General features: G+C 45.1%; 1 protein-coding gene across 1 annotated transcript in view; it reads left to right on the top strand.

Moving 5' to 3' along the window:
* The window catches only part of ACVR2B (activin A receptor type 2B), a 90141-nt gene extending 72370 nt beyond the window's left edge, over positions 1–17771 (top strand). Inside the window, exons 3-11 of the mRNA XM_052693174.1 lie at positions 2496–2605; positions 3922–4073; positions 5888–6031; positions 7067–7210; positions 8069–8217; positions 12949–13063; positions 14101–14239; positions 15882–16012; positions 17467–17771. Coding sequence (XP_052549134.1) covers positions 2496–2605; positions 3922–4073; positions 5888–6031; positions 7067–7210; positions 8069–8217; positions 12949–13063; positions 14101–14239; positions 15882–16012; positions 17467–17661 — 1279 coding nt within the window. The 3' untranslated portion in view covers positions 17662–17771. The remainder of the gene's footprint in view (positions 1–2495; positions 2606–3921; positions 4074–5887; positions 6032–7066; positions 7211–8068; positions 8218–12948; positions 13064–14100; positions 14240–15881; positions 16013–17466) is intronic.
* Positions 17772–19000: the final 1229 nt, after the last annotated feature.

Below are 19000 nucleotides of genomic sequence, written 5' to 3'. Positions count from 1 at the left end.
ACCTATTCCCTTGCCAGTTGTATGCGCTCTATATATAGTGAAATTTTTATTCTTTCCTGATAAATCAATCCTTCTTGGCCTATTAGTCATCTTAACACCGATCCTTCTGAGAACAGAAGGTCACTCCAGTTCCCTACTTACAAGCAGAAGTGTTTACTGTAAACAGATTTCTCCTTTCATTGCCTGCTCTCATACACAGTGACACTTGTATTGTCACTGAGTGTCTCTGCACGGGGATGTAGTGCTTCTTAATCTTTGTCATAACGTGTTGCTCTGTTACAATGATGCAAAGTTTCCAGGGCTCCTCACCAGCCTTTTCACAACTGCGAGGTTGAGCATCCATTATCCCACAGCCTGATTCTTCGAAGTCACAGTTCAGGGCAGAGCAAAAAGATCTGAGAATTAGGAAACGGTGCGAGTGTTGAAAGCAGCATTTGAATTAAAGGTTAGCTTTAATTAAATAAAGGCAGTTTAAAATGAGTCTCTTCTTTCTTTCTTTCTTTTTTTTTTTTTTTTTCCCCTTGAGTGCCCTCTTCAGTCTTTCATGCAGGTAGCGTATCTCGAGAAGGTAAAAATGGTTTGAAAGTTGATTTTTGCAGTCAGCAGTGTTGTGTTGATGCCTTTTATCCAGAGTACCACTGTATGGGATGCTGAGCTCCTTGGGTGATGCTCCTGGAGCTGTCAGGACATGGCCCTGCCGTAACTCTGCTGGGTTGAGCGCATCGGCAGCACTCGGTGTGATGTGCCAACTGCTCCATCTTTGTCACAGAAAGGTGACACGTGCAGGAATGCAACAGTTGGGATGCTGAGGGTAATGACTCCTTCCTCTGCTGTCTATCTTAAGGTAACAAGAACGTGGCGTGTGAGCGTTGAAGGCTACAGGGAGAAAGGACTGTTTAAAAATCAACCATGCGCTGTTCGCTTATTTACACAGCAGAGGTTGTGCTCACGTTCCCTTCAAGACCACATGAACTGCTCCAAAACCTGCACTCTGCTACCATGGAATAATGTGTCTTTCTCTCCCACCGCATCATTTTTAATATTTGCTAAGTATAACGTGTCATACGTACCTGGATGGCTGCCCTGAGCACACACCAACTGGGATAATGAACTGCAGATGCGGAGCAGGCTGTTTTCATTCATTAGCTTGATTTCTGAACCGACAGATTTAGCAAAGGATGTCTTTGCTATTGAAGATTCTGATACTGATGTGGTGAAATCTGAAGGGCTTGTTATCTGATTTCAGGGAAAAGCATCTGGAAGCGTTGCTTAACTTGTTGAAATATCTTTGTCCATTTGAATGACTCAAATAGCTGCTTTCTTCTTTGAAATTGAAGCAGAAAAAGCCCTCCAAGCCCACCAAGTGCTTCCATGAGCCATTTTATCTAAAGCTGCTTTTTTCCCCCCCCAAAAAAGGTCCTGACAGGGACCCTGCGCGATGATTGGAGAGAGAGCCCTTTCCATTCTTCTCGTGGCATTATGTCAGTGATAGCACAGAAAGGGAGGCTTGGCGTAGGTTCATAAATGAGTAATAATGTCAAACACATATGATTGTTTTGCTGCTTCCTCCGAGTGGTTGAAGGAAGGAAGTCATGCATATAATTTAGCCGGTCTTCAGGAAATAGTTTGATACAGCTCTCTGCGGAGGGAACAAAATAACTAAAAGCAGAGGGCAACCTGGCAAAAAGTGGCAGGGAAGGGAAGCAGATATTTAAGAAGTAGAAAGAAATTTCTGCCAGGGCACTGAAGATATCACTGCATCGATCTGTGGGAGAGGGAGGACGTGTGGAAGTACAGAGGGAAACCTCAGTGCTAAGAGGGCTACCTGGAGAACGGGCAAATGAGAAACAGGAGAGCTGCAGCCTGAATTCCTTTCAGGCTTTTGTGCGGGTATGGGATTCTTTTAAAGGAGAAGGAGGTGGCACTGCAGATTAAACTCAGAAGGAAAAATAAAAACCAAAACAAAAAGCCCTGCAGCTTCCCACCTGTTTTCGGCAGTCAGAGACGCTGCTGGTGACTGATACCCTTGTAATATGTAGAGTTAGGGAGCTGGGGATGCTTCTGCCTGTGAGAGCAGCCTTCATGCAGCCCTCTTTGTATGTGCTTTATAGCATCAGCTTTACAGCATGCCTAAATTCCCTTCACCCTCGGCAGCATACGTGCAGGCTGCAGGAACAACACAGCTCAGGGAACGAGGCATCTCTTCATTGCTTTTCTGTTTCTCATTCACTTAGCGGAGCCTGCTGTTATTTATTACTTGCCATCTAATGCTTTCAGTACATATGGAAGCATTTGTTTCCTTTATGGCCTTTTTGAGGGTCCTTGCTATTCACTGGGGTATTTGAGTGCCAAGTTTCCTGCCAGCAGAGCCTGTGGAGCTGTGCTGGTGGAAGGGGACACGAGAAGACAATCTGGGGGAAGCTCTGCATTTGCTCCCAAACATGAGTTGACTGACGTTGTTTTTTCTCTCCCCTTTGCTGCTGTGTGTGATGCAGGCAGGAGTGCGTAGCTACAGAAGAAAACCCTCAAGTGTTTTTCTGCTGCTGCGAGGGCAACTACTGCAATGAGAAATTTACCCACTTGCCTGAAGTAACCGGCCCAGAAGGTGAGGTGTGCTGTGGATGATGAATTGTGAATTACAAACGTGTTGATGGGGCTTTCTTCATCTTGACCTGATTCAGGTTGCTGGATGTTGATCACAAACACATATCTGAGAGCACACATGTGGTCAGTTAGTTACAAGCCCAAATACTGGGGTTCCTTAAGAACAGTTTTTTAATGTCATTTCGCTTTGGTTGAAGTGTATTGTACCACCATCTCATGTGTCAGCAGAGAGGATTCGGTTCCCTTGGTTTGCAGTAGGCTCTTAGCAAAAGCAAGCATGCAAGGTAGAGAGCAGTGTGACTCACACAAGGTAGATCAAGACACAAATTCATAAAGGCATTCTGACACCTTCAATAATTTTCATTTCACAAACACCCGAAACCTTGTTTTATTGGCTAAGATGCAGCATTTTTTTGGTCTGGGAATTAAAAGGAAATGGGTATTTTTGGATATATTTCAAGAAATAAATAGTCACAGCAGGTTCTTCTTTTGAGGCTAATAGAAAAATGATTATTCCTTTTGCTGTAGGCTCACAAAGGTATCTTTCAATGAAAATTACTAAAGCAGGTGTATCTTTTCTTAGCATGGTTTCTTTTACTATCAACTACCTGCATATACTGAGATATCCCCACAGACCATTATCAGATTTTCCTAGGCTTTCCTGTTAGGTTTTTAATTGTTTACATGATTTTTATTATCTCCTGTTATTAACGTACCCCTAGCAACCTAGTAGCAAATATTCTTTCTCTCACAGTTTTTTGTTTTATTTGGCAAGTCTTGCTATTTTTTCCTTCCCTGTCTCCAACATAGCAACATGGCTCCATTTAGTATTCCCATTGTTTGTATCTCAACTGCACTGATGTAATTTGGAACAAGAGCTACTGTGGGAATAGTGCATTTGATTGTGGCTCTTGCAGCATTTTGCTAAAAACTGACATCTTGTCAATCACTGTACAAGGCAAAGCAGCACTGAGAGGGGTTTCGTGTTTGCTTAATATCTTCAGAAGGCTTAAGAGAAGGAAATTTTATGTCTTTACGTATCTCAGAAAAAATGCCCATCTTAAATAAAGATCAGAGGAGAGCTCAATCCAAAGAGTACGATTTGGACCACTGGATCATTCGTAACAGCAACGTGGAAAAGAGTAAATGATGGAGTCTTATAAATTCTGCTGGATGCAGTGAGACATACCACTGTGCCTTACAGACTCCGGAGTAGAAGAAAGGAGGGGTGTTTAATTATATTTGGACAAGTAGCTGATGGTGTGTTTGCACGTCTAAGAAGTCCTTCCCCTCGTTTACCCTTTTCTTTCCTTACAGTCATATATGAGCCACCACCACCAACGCCCTCCCTGCTTAACATCCTGGTGTACTCTCTGCTGCCCATTGCTGTCCTGTCAGTGGCCATCCTCTTGGCCTTCTGGATGTATCGGCACCGCAAGCCTCCCTACGGGCACGTTGACATCAATGAGGTGAGGAAGAAAGCTCTGGGTTCTCCAAGTTGATCCCCTCTGTTTGGACTTTATGGAGAAGTTTATCACAGAATTATGAGGCAGTATGGTTTGGAAATGATGCTAAAGATCATCTACTTGCCATAGACAGAGACTTCCACTAGACTGCGTTGCCTAAAGCCTCATCCAACCTGACCTTGAGAAGATCCATAGCCTCTCTGGGCAGCCTGTCCCACTGCCTCACCAAACCCCTAAGGATAAATTCCTTTACATTTAACGTTTTCCAAGTGGCCTAACTGTTCTTCTCCATCTTTTTCAAGTCAGCACTACAGTAGGCCCCATGGCAGTGCTGTGAGGCTGTTGGGTTTTGACCAGGTTATCATGATTTCCAAAATTCCAAAGGGATGAGTTACACAACCCTGCTTGGTGATTATTCTTTCCTCAAAACTGTCAAACCCATTGCCTAATTTCAGCTAACTTTGCAGAGGAGTAGAAATTGTAGAGATAAGTAAGTTCCTACCAGTTTTATGGGGTGAGAGGAGATGTTTTCCCTGTTGAAGCTCAGCTTTTATGAGCCATCAGAGAATGCATGCAGAAGGTCATCCTCACAGCCCAGAGCCATAGAGAACTGGTCTTTGCTGGCTCTGCTGTGCCCTGAACCTTCTGATCTCTTAAAAGGAGACCAGCAGCTACCTCTGCCTTCCTCCTCCACCTTGTAGGGACCATACTGTGAGCTTTGCAAATTGCAAGCAGATAGGAGAGAGCTCCAGAATCAGGTGTAGGTGGGACTTAAGTTGTTCTCCCATTCAAATGCGGAGTTTAAACAGATGCTATCTTTATTACCCTGATAGACCTGTTTACTGCCCATTGCTAGGGCTATGGGAAGCATCCTAGATGAAGTGCAAAGCAGCTGGAGGTTTTAGGTTGTTTGCTGTTGAATCGCAAAGATGAAAAAGTTCCTACTTTTGGCAGGAGGCAGCCTTGAGGTCATCAATGTTTTATAGCCTAAAATAGCTCTTGCTTTGAAAACAGTAGAAAGTTCAGGTTTTGCCAGAGGATGACAGGCAGAAGTTTGACACACAAAGTGACACTTGAAGGGATAGACTGTTATATATGTTCCATACAAATACCTCACAAAGCAAAATAGGGAATTTTGTGCTGCTCTGGCTGTGAACAGCACATCAGTAATTTGTAATAAACAGTATGGTGACCTTGTTCCCTTCCTTGAGGGATATGCAGAGCACACTCAGATTTTGGTTTGGATTTTGGTTTGTCCGGCATGGAGCCAGGAGCTGGACTTGGTGATCTTGTTGGTCTCACCCAACTTGGGATATTCTATAATCCTTTGCACATTTTGCCACACACCACCTCTCCATTCCCCTACAAAGACAGGCTGAGGGCTTGTTCAGCCTGGAGAAGAGAAGGCTGCAAAGTGACTTCATTGCAGCCTTCCAGTACCTAAAAGGAGCCTATAAACAGGAGGGAAGTCATTATCTACAAGTGTAGATAATGGCAGGACAAGGGAAGATGGTTTGAAGTTGAAGGGGGGAAGATTAAGTCAGATTTCATGGGGAAATTCTTTACAGAGAGAGTGGTGAGGTGCTGGAACAGCTGCCCAGAGAGGCTGTAGATGCCCCATCCCTGGAGGTGTTCAAGATCAGGTTGGATGGGGCCCTGGGCAGCCTGGTCTAGCATTAAATATGGAAGTTGGCAGGGGGGTTGGAGCTTGATGATCCTTGAGGTCCCTTTCAACCCAAGTCATTCTGGGATTCTGTGATTCCCCTGCTTTGTTTTACGGCCCTGCTACAGCTTGTGACTGTTGTTTTCCTGTGCAGGACCCCGGCCCACCACCTCCTTCTCCCCTGGTTGGCCTAAAACCTCTACAGCTCCTGGAGATCAAAGCCAGGGGACGCTTCGGCTGCGTGTGGAAGGCTCAGCTGATGAATGACTACGTAGCAGTGAAAATCTTCCCAATTCAGGTGAGAAGGGCATCACCCTCGAGCTCACCCACAGGTCTGCCGTGCCAGTGTTGAGATGCTCTGAGTACCCGTGGAGGTGTTGTCACTACCATTACAAAGGCTGGAGGAAATAGTTCAAGGACCTTGCCTATACTTTCCCCTGTGATATCTCATTACCAAATGCTTCCTGAAGTAGTTGTTGCAAGAAGGGCAAACAAGCACATTTTGAATCTTCAAGTTCTTAACACTACTGCAAAAGTCCATGTTGTCAGAAGTTGGACTGCAGTGCTTGAAGTGCACATGAAGGACCAAATGCTTAGCTTTGTGTGTCCTATCCAGGAAGGCTGTAAACCCAGACCCCAAGCTAGCAAACAGTTTGTAGCTTACAGAGACACAACCCCAGTGCTGTGCAAGTTCACTGCACTGCAGTGTGTCTGTCAGCTCACTTCTTCCACTTCAGGAAACCTTTGAATGCTCCTGGCTTGACTATTAGGAATTGCAAATAGAATGAGTAGAGCAATCAAAAGTCAAATGAAAGAGGAATGACTGAAACGTCTTTGTGCTCTTTCGCTGTCTCCTTATTCATTAATTTTTTTCTCCCTGTATTTGTTGTCATAGCATTGCTAAAGGAGATTTGCACATCTTCTGTCCATGCCAGCTGTGACCTACTAGTAAATATTCAATACACTCTAGATTGGATTTGCAGTCGTAACAATTACAGCTACAATGCAGAGCTGGGGGCTGTGTGCACAGGCTTTATTCCTTACTGCTTTCTTAGAAAATCTTGAGAAGTCTTATTTCTCAGTGAGGTTGGGTTTGGATCCCACCCCCCTGCCCAAACATGAGAATTTTGGAGAAGGGTGATTGGGAACAATGACTTCCATTCTTCTTCCAGCATCTACCCTGTAGGAAAATAGCCTCATTTCAAAGGGGTGCATCACATCCTAATGCTGAGGGATGTATTGAGAGGGACATGAGCAGCTCTGACTGGGCTGAAGAAGCTGTTTGCTTTAAAGGGAAGTGTGATCTTCGATGGTATGTTTCTCTCTGCTTTAGGATAAGCAATCTTGGCAGAGTGAGAGGGAGATTTTCAATACTCCTGGCATGAAGCATGAAAACCTTTTGCAATTTATCGCAGCAGAGAAAAGAGGGACAAACCTAGAGACAGAGCTCTGGCTGATCACAGCGTTCCATGACAAGGTAACGTATCGTTGTGCATTCATTTGGGGATAGCACAGGGGTGGCTGGCCTTGAAGTAGTGTTTGGTGGCTGATATTCTCCCAGAAGCTCCCCCAGTTGGTCTCCCCTTCTGCAAAGGCCCTTCCTTTAGCCTTCAAGACTTTCCTGCACAAACATCAGATTAAGAAAGGTGGGACCTGAGGAGAGGGAGGTGGCACAATAGGCTGCACACAGCTCACGTATGCAGTGTCTGCCATCTCATAACACGTGGAGATGAGCCAGGGAGAGCTGGGGGTTGGGGCCATTGCATTCCTGACCCAGCAATTGCAGACAGGCTCTGTGTTTGCTTTTGAACCTGAGGGCATACCTCCTCTTTCTTGAATTGCTTTAGTTATCAAACATGACTAACACTTAAAATAAAACAAACACACACAAACCAAGGGTTGAGCCAGCAGCATTATCCTTCTGTTTAATCCAAGGTCTTCTGAGTCAATCATTTCCACCACCAGTTGATACGATGCAACATCTTCTATTGCATGCAGATGTTTTCTCTTTCCTAGCCTGTATGACTTGTTCTTTTTGCAATTACTTTGTCCCTTCCTTCATCAATCTCTCAAGCAGATGAATAGATTTGGGACACATTTTAGATATCCATATACTTTCCGTGCTTTCATGAGCCAGGGACTCGTGAATGCTTCTGGATTTTATTTCTTCTTCTTCTTTTCTTTTTTTTTAACATTTGCTAGTTTTATTTTTTGCCTGTTAAATGAAGGTTCACATTTCTCAGGCACTCATTAAAACTAAATGAAACCGATGAGTCTGCACATCTGTCACATAGCAATGGCTGTGATTAAGAACGTACGATGTCCTGTTTCTCAGGGCTCTCTCACGGATTATCTGAAGGGCAATATCATCAGCTGGAACGAGCTCTGCCATGTTGCAGAAACCATGGCCCGTGGCTTGTCTTATCTCCATGAGGACGTCCCGTGGTGCAAGGGTGAAGGACACAAACCTGCTATAGCACACAGGTACAGCCTCTTTCATTAATGCTTTTCAGGTGCTGTGTTCAGATGTTTGTGACCTTGTTGAAATGATGCTGTTGAATAGAGGAGGAGATTGTGGTTTGGGGAAGTAAATGCCTTTTATCCCAGCAAATCCTATGCTAAGACAGGAGGTTTTTTTACCCACATCTCAAATGGGAAAGAGCTAGTAATCAGCGTCTTGTCTGCAAAATAGTAAGTGTGGCTGGTGGTGGTTTGTGGCACACATCTGAAGGGTGGGGGCTTCTCTCTGCCCTCACCTTGTCTTGATATATGGTGAAAAGGAGCCTGGTTGCTGCAGAACCTCCCTTGGAAGGGGCTGTGCTTCATAAATCACATCATAGAACCATAGAAAGACTTCGGCTGGAAAGAACCTTTAAGATCATCCAGTTCCATCCCCACTGCCATGGACAGGGTTGCCACCCACCAGATCAGGGCCCAGGGCCCCATCCAACCTGGCCTTGAGCACCACCAGGGAGGGGGCATCCACAGCTTCTTTGGGCGACCTGACAACTTCTCTGGGCAACCAGCACTTGTATTTATGGAGCGTATTCTTTCCTATGTATGTACGACTGATAACTCCTCTTCATGTCTTCCCACAGTTTCTGAACGTGGGTTCCAATAGAGAAAATGCAGAAAATAGCTGTTGTTTGTTTTTGTGGTAGTTCTGTGGTGCCAGGGTGCTGATGGGAGAAAGCAGGGGAAGGAGCTGTGCATCTGAGACCTCCTGGCTCACATGTGGGGACAGCAGAATCCCAGAAGGAGCAACAAAACTATCTTCACTGCAACAGTGCTTCTTGTAGCCCTCTGTAACCCTGCATCCTTCTCCTGCCTTAGCTGAACCATTGCTATTTGCTGGTGGCACGGCAGGAGGGGAGTTTTCCAGAAGGGATTTGCGTGGGTTGTGTGGCAGCGTGCGTAATCCGCTGCTCTTCATTGAGGAGGGACTTAAACCCCGTGCCCAGCTGCAGCAATTTGCATCTGATCAAGTGGGGCCATCTTCCTATAAGGCGAGATAATCTCTGTTTTTGCAAGGGTGGCCCTGCACACGCTCCCCCCCAAGATCTTGAGGTTGGTGGGAGCTGCGGGCTGGTGAAAGCCTGCAGCTGCCTCTGTGCTGCTCCTGGGGCTGACCCTGTGCCCCTGACATTTGTTCCCCACGAAATAAAGGCAGCGGTGTATGCAGGAAAATTCCTGAGGGTGGGGAGTGGTGAAAAGCTGCAGGAAGGCTTTAAAGCAACAGATCGTGCTCGTTAGTGTCCCCATCCATTTAGCAAATGACAAAAGATCGAGAATGTGCTGCTAGGGTGAGCTGAGTCCATACCTACAGAAAGGGGATTTCAGGACATAGCAGATTTCCCTTGGATTACCCCACTCTTTTGCATTAAAAAAAAAAAAAAAAAAAGCCAAAGCCAAAAGCACAACATACTCTTTTATAGCCAGAGATATCATTGAATGGGTTAATAAAATATGTGCAAAGCTGCTGGAAGGCCAGGTGGGACTCCCTGAGTCGCAGCTCTGCAGACTTCGAGCAAACTCATAGGACTGTGGTCCCGGCACAGCAGGAGGTTATGGGATCGCTCCTCGGTGCTAAAGTGCCCCCACGTGGAAGCTGGAAATAAGATCTCTAGTGTCAAAATGGGGTTAATGCACAAACTACTTGTTGTTTGCTCGCCCCTTGATTGAAGCATGACGCTGAAAAGGATATTTTCTCATTTTCAGGGCACTTTCCTTTATCAGTGGCTGTTTTAGGAACCTTTCTAACGAGTGATGTTGTTAGTGGGAACTGTTGTGGGTGTGGGTTGGATCAAGGCTTTCTCCCATTGCTTGAGACATTTGCGTTGAGATCACGCTTGCCAGCTTCGGGTGGTTGTGGAAGGAAGGAAAACAGGGAAAAATGGGGAAATTTGTAGATATGAAGTTCGAAATTTGGAAAAAAAAGTCTTCTCAGAAAGAGTGGTGATGCACTGGCACAGCCTGCCCAAGGAGGTGATGGAGTGGAACACCAGGAAGGTCTTCCAGACACATGTAGATGTGGCACATGTAGATGAGGGTCAACGGGCATGGTGGGGTTGGGCTGATGGACTTGATGATCATAGTGGTCTTTTCCAGACTTACTGATTCTATGTTTCTATGATGGGAAAAATAGAAGCACAAAGGGAAATCGCCACATTCTGTGTCAATATGTAAATAACTGCAGTGCAGGTAGACTGGAGCAGTAAGCGCTCATGCAATGATTCTGGCTTGCATTTCACTTCACCTGGGAAAGGTGTGGTTCAGGCAGTGCCGTGTCATTACTGTGAGGTCCTGGCTGAGCCACAGCTTTGCAAGAATCTCATGTGCAATCTGTACCATCCTGGAGGGTGTAATCCCCTAATGCCGATCGAGCAAAGTCGTTTATCCGTGTCATTAGGTGATGGCTGCTTTCTGAGCCTGTGGGGAAACTGCTATAGCATGGAAGCTGTCAGTCTCTAAGATAGCATGTATTAGGTCATGCATACGTAGTGGTGTTTTTATGTGCAACAGAGATCTGCAAATGTTTTACAGGCTCTAAAAGGCCAGCTGTTTCCCTAGAAACCCCATGTCCCTTGGAGGCAGTTTGCTAGGGTTCCCTTCACAGCTGTAAGGGGGAATTACCCATTTCCCCTACGCTAAGCCCCAAGCCACAACTGCCCATCGTGCCACGTTTAGCTCACTGTGAGCAAATCCTTTCTTCTGATGTTGTAAGCTAAGAATGAGGCTTGGGTGACATGAGATGACTTTAGCACATGGTGCTTTGCACTGGTGTGCTGGTATCCAAGGCCACAGCCAGCAGTCCTTCTCTCTGGTCCAGCAGTTTCTCTCTTCCCAAGGAATTTTGACAGGTCGCTCTGGTGCAGAACAATTGTATCTGCCCTCGTTAATTATTTTATGCAGGCCTGCAATGTCCTGCAATCAGCAGGGTCACTGAGTGAATTGATGATAGGGAAATTATAATGCTGAGCATACAGGACAATTGCCATCTGCTGTCTAAGGTCTGTAATTTAATTATATTACCAAACATTCCTTTTCAGATGAAAATGCAGGAAGCCTCGGGAACAAGGCTGGCCTAGTCAGGCAACTCAGTGGGATCCTATCCCCCCTCACTGGCTCCTGCAGGCTCACTTGAGCTGCCCTGAAATGGCAGTGCTGTAGCACAGGGCTGACACGAATGTCCCTTTATAGTCATCTTCAAGCTCAGAACCACCATCTCCACTTGCAGAGGAATAATTCTGAAAAATTCTGATCTTGGCAGCTCATCTCAGTGTGGGTTTACCCCTTCCCCTGCTTGCTTTCCAGCTCAGGGGAGATCGATCCAGCAATTAAAACATAAGTATAATAGATGACAATGGTAAAAGTCTGCAGAAGCAGTGACCAGAGTGTCACTGGCACCTGATGATTTCTAGGAAGATGTCATAGAATCATAGAATGGCTTGGGTTGGAAGGGACCTCAAGGATCTCCAACCCCACTGCCACATGCAGGGCCACCAACCTCCCCATTTAATACCAGACCAGGCTGCCCAGGGCCCCATCCAACCTGGCCCTGAACACCTCCAGGGATGAGGCATCCACAACCTCTCTGGGCAGCTGTTCCAGCACCTCACCACTCTCTCTGTAAAGAATTTCCCCCTGATATCCAACTTAAATCTTCCCTCCTTCAACTTCAAACCATTTTCCCTTGTCCTGCCATTATCTACCCTTGTAAAGAGTTGACATCCCTCACAGAATCACAAAATGGCCAGGGTTGGAAGGGACCTCAAGGACCATGAATCTCCAACCCCTCTGCCACAGGCAGGGCCACTGACCTCCCCTCCTGTTTGTAGGCTCTTTTTAGGTACTGGAAGGCTGCAATGAGGTCACTTCACAGCCTTTTCTTCTCCAGGCTGAAGAAGTCCAACTCCCTCAGCCTGTATTTGTAGGAGAGATGCTCCAGCCCAGTCTGTGCTTAGTAGAGGCATTTGGATCATGCTTTTAGTCTTGTTTTAACTTTGGGTGAGCCCCAAGCAGTCTGACAGTTGGATTTGGTAATCTTTGTAGGTCTCTTCCAATGGGCTGTATATTAATCCCATTTGGAATGGATTGGGATATAGGTATATATAGGCCTTTTTTCTTTTTTTTTTTTTTTTTTTTTTTAAGCATGCGCTTCTTTCGAGACCTTTTGGTGGGGATGGGAGGGATACAGAGTTATCCAGTAGTGTGAAATCTTACTCAGAGTGCAGGTGAGAAAGTCACTGATGATCCATCTTATCATCTGTATTTTGTTTTGAGAGTAATTTACCCAGGACTTCTGCTGTCTCTTTGTCCCTCCTGAGGCTCTACTTTCTCTCCCTCCTTTGCCCTTTTGCCATCCCTGTGTGCTGTTCTCTGAGAGAGGGGCAGCTCGACAGGATTGGAATGCATTCCACTGGTGGGCAGGGCTTGAGGATGCTTGGGGTTATGTGCCTGAAGTGCAGTGTGAGCTCCTGCAGAGAGCAGGAGCACAGACCTTCACATCACACATGGCTCCTAACCCAGCAGCACAGGATTGTCCACTTGCATCTTACAGACACCAACAGCAGGAAGCAGCTGGAGAAGGAAAGAAAAAAAGAGCAGATCCACCCAGAGCTGTTAGACCTAGAGATTACAGCGTGGTGCGTTGCATTCTGATTCAGCCCCGTGCCATAATAACCGCTCCCAAACCTGCCTCTTATCTCTCTGTAGGGACTTCAAGAGTAAAAACGTCTTGCTGAAGAACGACTTAACGGCAGTGCTAGCTGATTTTGGCCTTGCTGTACGGTTTGAACCTGGAAAACCTCCAGGGGACACTCATGGACAGGTAATCACTATCTTTCAAAATCAGGTTGTAAAAAGTCAGGCCAGCCACAGCTCCACCTGTCTGGGAGTGGTTTGTACAGGTGCAGACTGGAGGCTGAGAGATCACCTTCATTGCAGGTTAGCTCCGTATAGCTTTCCTCATTTTTGCTCCCTTTCTTTAGATTTTTCTAGCATTTTCCATGCTTTTTCACATCTAGGCTTCCCCTTGTCCCCACCTCACCAGGTAATAGCAAAATCATGATGAGAAATCCCTAAAGAAAAGCTTTAAAAGACATTTCAGTTCCCATGTTTAAAAAAGTGTTTTCTGCCACATTCTGCTCTTCCTTCTCTACATCACAGCCTACAGTTCTGCCATCTACATCACCATGGGTATCCAAGGAGTTCTGTATGGCTTTTCAGCTAGAATGAATGCACCTAGATGTGCACGATGGTGAGGAGAGGGCATCCTTTCCAAACCGGGGCTGAGTGCACTTCACAGGGTCTGTGCTTTACCATTCCTGTGGATGTAGGAGGTTGGTTTTATCCAGGGCACTCATGCCTATACTTTTTCCTACCGCTTCTGAATACATCGATTTTACTCTTCTTTTATATATTTTTAGTGAAAGGGGCTTGAACTTTCCATGACTTCAATAACCGAGTCTGCCTTGACCTCAAGGTGTCGTGCCTGTCTCCAAGGGCAGTGTTTCCTCATGCAGCGTGTGCTGCTGGAGCGAGATGCAGTGGGATGCAGAGGATTTCATCTGCACTCACCATGCCTCGCTGCATCTGAATCAGACCTATAGCACACACTGAATGTATATCACACACGTAGTCATCGTGCACTTTGGCTTTTTCCTTCAGGTAGCTTATGTAGACTGAAGTGAACCTAACACAAATCAATGTTAGAAGGCACAGCCCACTTTTGGTTGTTTTCCAAGCGAGGTGCAAATTTAGCAAAAGTAGCCTACAGGCTAATGAAGGCAGCTGTCATTCATCTCTGACCAACAGAGGCTGACGGGTCCAACTGGAATTTAACTCGAGCTGTTTCTTCCGCTGCAGGTGGGAACAAGGAGGTATATGGCTCCTGAAGTGTTAGAGGGAGCAATCAACTTCCAACGGGACGCTTTCCTGAGAATAGACATGTATGCAATGGGACTGGTATTATGGGAGTTAGTCTCCAGATGTAGAGCAGTTGATGGTAAGAATAAAGATCTCCTCTGCCCCGGGGAATGGCTTTGTTTCAGCACGGTTTGCTGGCCCACAGAACGGCCTGGCTCTGTTCAAAATAAATTAAAAATCAATGCCATGTTTTCATTAGACAGCTAAGTTGTTTTTCATTTGCTTGTTTCTTAATGTAAGCTGTTATTCTCTGTGGTTAAGAATCTTTTGTGATGTTCAAGTCTCAAAGTGCTTCTTTTAATACCATGCTGTTCCCTTTCTCAGGGTTTTTATCCTAAAATGATGCTGCAAAATGGGATTTATTTTCTGTCCGAGTAGCACATTGGTTCTCTGGTGCATCCTTGCCATTTGCAGGACCTTGTTCTTTGTCAGGGAAGCTGCAACTCCTTGTGACAATATGGGTGCTCCACGCTGAATATCAAGCTCATGAATTAATAGTACCTTACCTGGACTTTAAACATGAATGTTAATATTGTAATAGCACTAAGGTCCTTGTTTATAATCAGGATGTGTACCTAGGTATGTGTTTTTTCAAAAAGTTATTGTGGATCATATAAAATACCAGAGGAGCAGGGATGAAGGGGAGTTAAGCTTAACCTCACAAACTCTTTTAATTCAGAAGTGATACTGTGCAAATTGCATCACTTCACTGTGCAGGTCTGTTGCATCGTTATGGTCAGAATTGTGTCTGCTGGCTTCAGTGACAAATAGTCCCTGTCTTGCAGTGAGTGTGATTTCTGAAACAGTGTTGTCAATTCCTTTTGTTAGGATAGGTTGTGAGTGTGTGTGACTAACAGCAGGTTTGTCTTGGTGATCACTAGCACAACTTGTTATAGCTTTGATTCCTCTTTGAAGATGAGGAATGGAAGGTCACAAACATTATTGTGTTGTCTGTTGGAACAAGCATTTCAGTTTGTTTCGCTGACGGGCATCGCGTCAACAGGAACTATGATAAGATATTTTAGTGATTGGCGTTTTTGTTGTTGACTTGTCTGTTTGTTTGCTTGTTTTAAGTACCTAAACATAATTTTCTAGGTGTCCCAGTTCGTGACCAGCTAAGGTGGTTGGCTCTTTGATTTTAGTCTGGGAAAGCCCTCTCGAATTATCTTTGCTATTGAAAGAGATCACTCTTTGCTTCTGGGAAACCATAAGTAATGCAACCAAGCATCCTGAGAAAGTTCATCAGTTAAGCTGGGCTGTGCTTTTTGAGAGGGCATCTACACATTGCCAAAGGCCAAATGACGTTTAGATGAGCAGAAGTTATTGCTGCAGTCTGGAGTCTGCTCTGACACTTCATAACAGTTCTCTCATTCTCTTGGCCCAGAGCATTTCACAGCCATAACTGGTAGAACTAAAGCATTCCGAAATCATTTTGCACTTTGGAGCTAGCACCTGGGACAAGTGCTTCTGGCTCTACCTGGTCAGAGCTGACTTTAAGAACAAGCCAGGTCAAAAAAGGGATTGCAAGTGCTGTGTATGCTTGACCTTGCTACTCAGTGCCTAAAGTGAAATTATGCTCATGCTGAAACCTTTCTCTAGGTTGTTTTGCTGCGATGGGTTGAGGAGCCATGTCTTGTGCATGGGGAGGGTGCAGCTCTGCAGAGGCTGTGGCTCCACACAGGCCGTTTCTGTACTAACCTAATTCTCCACATGCACTGTAGGTCCAGTGGATGAATACATGCTGCCTTTTGAAGAAGAAATAGGTCAGCACCCATCCCTCGAGGACCTGCAAGAAGTGGTCGTTCACAAGAAGATGCGCCCCATCTTCAAGGATCATTGGCTGAAACACCCTGTATGTCCCCCTTGGTCGATGGGCAAATGTTTTTTCCTGCATGATGGGAATGAGAGATGTGGTTATGTGTTAGCTTCAAAGGGAAAAAATGCAGGAAAATGGTGTTCTGGGAATCTGGTAGCCTCGAGGCACAAACTAAACTGCAGGTGAACCTTCATGTCCTCACCACTGCCTGGTACTGTCCTAGCACAACCTTTGGCAGAGAACGCTTCCCCTTTCCCTTTGTTCCTTTTTGTGTTTAGAGGATAAACCAGCTGATTAAAATCAGCAAATGAACATGGAACGTATCGTGGAGTGTTTGTTTAGCAGGACTCATTTAATATGGTGAAATAATGGAAAGGAAAGTTCCCATTCATTGAGAAAGAGAGAATGGTGCATACCAGCAGAGATGTATTCCTCGCAAGCTAGATAGCATGCAAGACTTGAAGCATTTTTACAGGAAAAATTAATTAGATGTGAAGGCAAACAGACAATGAAATAAAGTGCAGTGTGGGTTTCCCAGAGGTAGATCATTTCAGATGAGCGTTTTTAATAAGCGCGCTGATTTTTTCAGACTGGGAAAGGAGGGAGCAGGTTATGAAATCTCACAGGGCTTCAGTAAGAAGTTAAATGCCTCCATTTGGGCCAAACTGCTGCTGTTTTGGCTGGGTTCAGGTGTACTAATGCATTGCCTGGAAGTTAGGGAGAGCTGCTGAGTGTAAGTAAAGACAAGTGTGGTGGTTTCTGGGTGAGTGGGATTCAAACAGAGCTGTACTCTTCCAGCAACATTCATTGAATCATAGAATCACAGAATGGTTTGGGCTGGAAGGGACCTTTAAGATCATCCAGTACCAACCCTCTGCTATAAGCAGGGACACCTCCTTGTAGACCAGGTTGCTCACAGCCCCATCCAGCTTGAGTGTTTCCAGAGAGGGGATGTCCAGAGTCTCACTGGGCAACCAGTTCAGTGTCTCCCCACCCTTACAGCAAAGAATTTCTTCCTAACATGTACTCTAAGTGTTGTATTCAGTTATTTTGAGGATTGTACAGAAGCGATTGCAAACAAAGCTATCATTTCGTAGTAACTGATACAGTGCTGCCAGCACTGGTGGTTTTATCATGGGAATTGTAACACTTCATATCTTGTCTTCTGAAGCTTTAAATGCTCAATTTCATGATGTACTTTGATGTGGGGAAAAAAAGAACTTTCAGGTCTATGAAAAAAGGCAGATGTGAGCAAAGCCCTCCGTCCTAGAAACTGAAAGTTCAAAAAAAGCTGATAACACACGTGTTGAGAGTGCTTTGTAAAACGAATCTCATGATAGAATCACAGAATCATTTGAATTGGATCTTTAAGGTCCGTCCGGTCCCAACTCGCCCGCCACCAACAGGGAGACCCGCAGCTCCGTGCTCAGAGCGCTGATTTGCGCGTCGTGGGGAGACGAGGTGTTTATCTTTCCTTTCTCTCTCCTCAGGGCTTGGCGCAGCTCTGCGTGACCATCGAAGAGTGCTGGGACCACGACGCAGAGGCTCGGCTCTCGGCAGGCTGCGTCGAGGAGCGCATTGCTCAGATCCGCAAATCCGTCAACGGCACTACCTCGGACTGCCTCGTCTCCATCGTGACGTCCGTCACCAACGTGGACTTGCCGCCCAAAGAGTCCAGTATCTAAGTCCTGGTTCGCTTTTGTCTTTCCAGACTCAGTGGATTTGAAAAAAGTTTAAAAAAAAAAAAAAAAAAAAAGAAAACACACGAAGAAAGAAAAAAAAAATACCATAAAAATCCAACAAACACGTGAATGCAGCTGCTATTTTATCTTGACTTTTTATTATTATTGTTATTATTATTATTATTATTTTTTTTGGATTGGATCAATTTTACCAGCACATTGCTCTACTGTATTAACAAATGGACATTTCAGCAAGCATTCAGGTGCCGACTAATGAATGCAGAAAAGGTGCAGGTACCTCAGAACCTCAACAAACTCACTTCAGTTGTTTCGTTGTTGTTGTTGTTGTTTTTTAAATTGAGTTTTCTGGGTTTCTCTTTATCAGTCTGTCTTCTGAGCAGAACATCTGTGACATAAAGGAAAACCACCTATCATCTTAGAAAACGCAATGCTGCAAACTTTGGAGGAAACTTAAGACTGTTACATAAGATTACACCTTCCTCAAAAGGATTTTTTCCCCATTTTGTTTCGTTCCTGGGTTCTGTTCCGTGTTGGGTTATTTTATTTGGAAGTGAGCTTCAAAAAAAAAAAAAACAAAAACAAAAAACAAACAAAAAAAAAACACAGCAGATGTGTCTTTTACGGATCTAACGGGTGTCATTGTAACATGAAAAAAAGTAACTGGGCGGAGAATGTTAATTCTTGGTGGTAGAATTGAAGGGGGGAGCGTAGAATGGGGGTGGGGAGAGCGACGTTGGACTTGGCAGCATTTGGGGAAACATCATTTGCTATGGAGCTACTTCTCAGGTAACCATTAGAGGAGGGGAAGGACATTTCTGGGCAGAGTATTAACAGCTGCAGTGTGTGGAGAAAGCAGAATTAAAGAGCCAGTGGTTTCAAGCAAGGCACTGGTTAGTTCTTCCTCCAGTATCTGGCTCTTGGGTGGTAAGAGAACAAAGCAGAACTGTAATTACCTTCTATTTTTCAAATCTGGATAGTAACAGGAAGATTGCTTTTTAAGAAGTGTAATTGGAAGAGGTGGGAAAATGTGTTCTTAGAAGAAAATACTGGAAGATAAGAAGATGTTTGCATCTCTCTTAAAGTGTGAGTCAGTGCAAGAAATGTTGCCCTCGGGTTTGATTATCTGCCAGCCCAGCCACTGGCACAGATGGTGCAGGGCGGAGAAGTGTGAACGCTGGCTCTGTAATTTTTCTTTGTTCTTTAATTTGGGGTTGTAGGGAGGTGGAAATTACCTGAACCAGTGGCAGATGGCTCCTGTAGCACCCGAGAAGCCCATGAGTTGTACAGTTACAGACTGCAGAGGTAGCTGAGCAGCAGCAGT

The sequence above is a fragment of the Tympanuchus pallidicinctus genome, unplaced genomic scaffold (genome assembly GCF_026119805.1).
Source record: "Tympanuchus pallidicinctus isolate F22 unplaced genomic scaffold, pur_lepc_1.0 scaffold3, whole genome shotgun sequence".
Classification (NCBI taxonomy): Eukaryota; Metazoa; Chordata; class Aves; order Galliformes; family Phasianidae; genus Tympanuchus; species Tympanuchus pallidicinctus.
This window is presented reverse-complemented; position numbering and strand designations above follow the sequence as displayed.